The sequence below is a fragment of the Solanum lycopersicum genome, chromosome 3 (genome assembly GCF_036512215.1).
Source record: "Solanum lycopersicum chromosome 3, SLM_r2.1".
NCBI lineage: Eukaryota > Viridiplantae > Streptophyta > Magnoliopsida > Solanales > Solanaceae > Solanum > Solanum lycopersicum.
The window spans coordinates 46,049,248-46,054,518 of NC_090802.1; the positions used below are offsets into that span (position 1 = coordinate 46,049,248).

Genomic DNA, 5,271 nt, shown 5'->3' on the forward strand with positions numbered 1-5,271 from the left:
ACATCTTATGCAAACCTCGGTTAGTGTCAATCATTTACCTCAGGATCTTCTTGATATTCTTATTGATAGCTTCTACAGTTCCATTCATTTGAGGATCATAAGCGGTTGAGTTTCGGCGAGTAATCTAAACTGCTCACATATATCTCTCATCAAGTAACTATTGATATTTGTACCATTATCAGTAATGATAGATTCTGGGAATCCAAACCTGCATATCAAATTGCTGCAAACAAAATCAGCTACAACTTTCTTGTTCACCGACTTGTACGATGCTTTTTCCACCCACATGGTGAAGTAATCAATAGCAACCAAAATAAATCTGGTGTCCATTATAAGTGGTTGGATCTATTGGACCGATGACAACCATTCCCCATGCTACAAAAGGCCAAGGTGAACTCATAACATTAAGTTCGCGAAGAGACACTCAGATCAAATCTCCGTACACTTGACATTTATGGCATTTCTGCACAAACCTTCAACAATCATAATCTATGGTCATCAAAAAATAACCAGCTCGAAGAATCTTCCTAGCCAAAGTGAGTCCATTGATATGCGTGCCGCAGACTCCAGCATGTATATGTTTAATAAGCATCGCAACTTCAATAACATTGACACATCTGAGAAGACCTAAACATGGAGTCCTCCTATAAAACACTTCTCCACTTAGAAAGAAGTTGAGTTCCATATGGCTTATTGAGTTTCTCTGGCTGGATGTGTCATCTGCAGGATATATTTCGGACTCCAAATACTTCTTTATATCAAAATACCATGGCAAACCGTCTGTTTTTGCTTCAGGATATGAACAATGGACTGGATATTCCATTAGTTCTATATAAAGAGGATCAATATACCAATATTTGGATGTTTCATCACTGAAGAGATGGTGAAACAGCATCGGCAAACTCATTCCATAATCTGGGAGTATGTCTGAACTCGATCTTACGAAATCTTTTGCATAACTTTTGTGCATACTACACGTAAGGCATGTCTTTGGGTTTTGACGGCCCACTCTCCTTGAACCTGATGAATCAATAAATTTGAATCTCCAGTAATCAACAACTTCTGGACATCCATGTCGATGACCATTTTCTAACCAAGAATACAAGTTTCATACTCAGCCATGTTGTTCGTACAATCAAATCGGAGCTTAGTAGCCATGGGATAGTGTTGACCAGATTATGAAACTAAGACCACTCTGATACCTTTACCTTGCGGATTAGCTGCTCCATCAAAGAATAATCTCCATCCATGATATATCTCAGAAATACCTTCACATACAAACGATACTTCTTCATCGTGAAAATAAGTCTTGAGTAGTTCATACTCTTCATCAATAGGATTTTCTGCAAGATGATCAACCAAGGTCTGAGCCTTTATCGCCTTCTGAGTCAGATACATAATATAAAAATTCAGTCAACAACGTTTGCCACTTAGCTAACTTTTCGATCGCATCGCCTTCAGGAATATATATTTCAGCGGGCCCATTCTAGAAATGAGTTATATAGTATAAGAAGACAAATAATGTCTCAACTTCTGGGAAAGCTATGTCAAATCCCAACACGTTCTCTCCAACAGAGTGTAACGAGACTTGTATGGAGTAAACTTCTTTCTTATGTAATAGATATCTCTTTCCTTCTTTCCTGTCTCATCATTCTTCCCAAGAATGCATCAAAATACATTATCAGAGATGGACAAATATAGTAATAATGGACTCTTTTATTGCTGAGGAATCAATACAGTAGGATTGGACAAGTAGTTCTTGATAGCAACAGAATCACTCTAACATCATCAGTCCACTTTGTGAAATCGTCTTTCTTTAAAAACTTGAAGATAGGTTCACACACTCTTGGTCTCCCACTTTGAAGTGAACGCTGATTTTGACCTCTTTGACACACTCTTGGTCTCCCAAATTTTAAGTTTCAGTTTCCTCTAAATTCGGCTTATGTTGATTTTCAAACTGCAGAAATTCCTCTGCAACATATTCTGGTGCCTCATTTTCCTCTTCGTATTCATCAGCCTTGTCATCACCAGCCTCATTTTGTTTATTCAACTCGTAACATGATATGACATTGTAGGGATTAAATTAAATTTACTGAAATTATATATAAACAAAGTTAGGTAAATTAATAGCAAATAAATAATTAAGCAAATTTCAATAAAGGAGGATTTCAATAAAATTGTTAAAATGGCGCAAACTTTGGCCATGGAAGGGCCAAGTTGCCTTTTTTTTAAACATCTAAGGTAAACTTAAATGTTCATTCAATTAACGGAAAGAAAAATTGGTGGGTCTCGAGCTACTTCCGGACTACCACTGATTTAAATATGCATAAATGTTATGCTTATACCAAGGAATTCAGGGAATCACAATTGGCATGGAGGTCAAATTTTTTAGCATCTTCCCAGGCTCAGCATCATGGATTGTTACCATCTCGACTCGTTCTTAATGACAACATCAATCTCTTCGAAAAGGCTATAGAAACCTTCCCTGAGGTCGTCTTGATCAGCGTACACCCGTACTGGAAATGATTGATATAAATGGGGGATTGTATTAGCCAGTTGTTGATCATTTATCTTCTTCATGTTCATATAATCATCTGTGGGGGTGTACCCCAAACCATACCTTGATCCTTTCACGGGAACTTGAATACGCTCAATAATCCCTTGGGAATTCCATCCTAATCTGAAACTTGGTTCGAATACAGTCTGCAGCATCACAGTGGCAATCATCTTCTACACGGCAGGCATAGGAGGATACGGGGCCAAATCCTTACCGATGGCATTTACAAGCTCCATTGTGTAAAAATTTGTACCTCACAATACTACATCAATAATAAAAGTTTTCCTTCAACAGTGACTCCCTTTGGCGTGGATAGCAAGTTATTAATCTTTTCAAATGAGTTTCATCACCTGATGAAGAGTAGAGGGCACATCCCGAGTCATATTGATGAAAGACATTACAGAATAAAATAATAGCTTGTATCAATGTCCAAGACCTAAAACTGTGCGCTGAACTTGACTGACCTAGTTGAACGGCGAAGTTCACTGTTCCGAGTATGTCTTTTTGAACCCGACCAAGTCTCCTATATTTACTTGGGTTTTTTCAAACTTTTCCAAATTGAACCTTAACTGCCTTAGATTTGAGTGGGGGCAAGTGTTAAGGACTGGATCAATCATCCACCAAGACGTTATTTATGACCTTCTCGAGGCATATGACAATGATGTGCAATGCCTTGTTATGTGACTTCTTTTGAAAGGAAAGATGTCGTTGCAATGGCTAATCTGATGCCCTCGGATAACTTGGTTGTTCATAGCGGCCACATTAGCGCTTCTTGTGCCCACGAGCACATATGCATCATCAAGAGCCTTAATGAAGTCCTGCGTGTGCAGCTGGGAGCTCATTAACATAGCCCACACAGAAATCTTGGCTAGAGTTTTTTCCAAATGCTTCATGATCAAATAGTCTTTTGGCTACATCTTTTGCTGCATCTTTCACCAGAATTCCTCTGCCTCACCTTCTCTTATCGTCCTTTTAGAATGATCCTTCTTTTTTCCTCCAAGAGCAAACTCTTTGAGAGTATAACACCTCCCAGATCGGGTCATATCCTTAGCGGTAGCAGTTTTAATCACAAATTTTTGCCTAACAAAAGTTTGTGATGGCACAAAGACAATAACCTTTTCGGGTGTCAGGATCAAGAGCTCTTTTTCCTCTTTAACGCAAAATGAGGGAACATTTCTCTATAACTCGTCATGAATATTTTGAGTTATCACCTTTATCATGCACCACTCATCTTCAATCTCTATCATGTTGATATTAATTCCTTTATGATTCGGTAAAGGGTTGGTGTTGACATTAGGCACAGCTACTTGAAGAGAAACTACCTCTTGGTCGATCAGATCTTGAATCTTTTGCTTGAGGTTGATGTAGTCTTCGATATCATGTCCAACACTGTTACAGCATTACACACACCTTTGATCGGTCCTGTAGAATTTGGAACTACTATCCACCGGCTTGGTCCCCACTAGGTTGATATATCTAGCTGCAACTAGTCGCTCGTACAACTCTGTTCAGCTTACGGTGAGCGTGCTAAAGTTCCTGAGAGCCTTCTTCTTAAAAATATTTGTCTAGGTGGATCATAACTTCCTTGTTTGGTGGAGACATCTATTGATAATTTCTGGTATTTGGATGGGGAGCTTAGTTTCTCGGATAGGGATTTGTTTGATAATTTGTCGATGGATCTTGGTAATTCAGAGGGGTATTTTGTTAGAGTGGATCTTGGACTTGATACATGGGAGGTGGTGCTATGTAGATCGATTGCACATTGGCAAAAATAAGAGCAATGTTTTGGTAGACCGGTGATGGAATTTGGTAAAGCGGAGGAGAATTTTGGTAAATAGGAAATGGACTTTGGTAATTTGTAGGGACGCATTTTTGTATGTGGAGTTAGCATTTTGGTAGACTGAAGGAGGAGTATATAGATTACTAGATTGCTTGTAGCAAGCCTGGTAGGAGTTCTAGGAAGGCCGAGGGCGACCATGAGAGCATGATGATCTTCTTGGGCTCTTCTTCCCCTCATAAGAGTTATCAATAATTTCTTCGCTCTTATTCATAAACAATCCTGACGATCCGGGCGACGCGGAAACACGAGACTTTTTCCTTGTTTTCAAACCATCTTATATAGTCTCACAAATCTTGACTATCTCATCAAATTTTGCTCCAACAAGCAACATAGTTGTATCACAATATTCAGGCTCTTGCACATGTACAAAGACTTCAACTATTCCTTTCTCCGCATGTAGGCTAACTCTCTTTAGCTTTCAGTGCATTTTTGCTTCATCTTTTCCCAGGGGTATCGATCGGGAACAATTTCGATATCGTAAGTAAACCGATAAATAAAATCCTTGGACACGGCATTTCAATTGGTCCACTGCCTTGTTTTATGAGAGGTGAACCATTCTATAGCCTCCCTGCATAGACTGCATTTAAAGAGTCGCATCAACAAAGCTTCATCTCTACAAACTCAAACAAGCTGGTAGCACTAAGACCTCAGATGAGCCATAGGATTCCCGAATCCTCCGAAAGTATAAAACTTTGGAATCTTGAACTCTCTTGGGAGGTCCAAATTCATATTAATTCATAAAACCTTATAGTTAAGACCAATGATGTCGGGGATGCTTTTGAACTCTTTCATTTCTTTCTTGATTTCTTCGTTTATATCCACCTTTGCTCTTTTCTTTTCTCTGCATTGTCTTTCCTGTTGCTTATAATGGTCC

General features: G+C 38.9%; 1 protein-coding gene across 1 annotated transcript; it reads right to left on the minus strand.

Annotated features, from left to right (window-relative positions):
• Positions 1-475: 475 nt before the first annotated feature.
• Positions 476-1,158, minus strand: LOC138347603 (uncharacterized). Its single transcript, XM_069295901.1, has 2 exons — positions 1,104-1,158; positions 476-1,020 (listed from the first exon to the last, which is right to left on the minus strand). The coding sequence occupies exons 1-2, from the start codon at positions 1,156-1,158 to the stop codon at positions 476-478; spliced, it is 600 nt and encodes a 199-aa protein (XP_069152002.1).
• Between the last annotated feature and the right edge of the window lie 4,113 nt (positions 1,159-5,271).

Bases quoted from the DNA above. Each gene is read 5' to 3' on its own strand.
- LOC138347603 (XM_069295901.1), bottom strand. From the start codon at position 1,158: ATGGCTACTAAGCTCCGATTTGATTGTACGAACAACATGGCTGAGTAT. The intron at 1,021-1,103 runs GTATTCTTGGTT...TTGATTCATCAG, and splicing joins CATGGCTGAGTATGAAACTT to GTTCAAGGAGAGTGGGCCGT.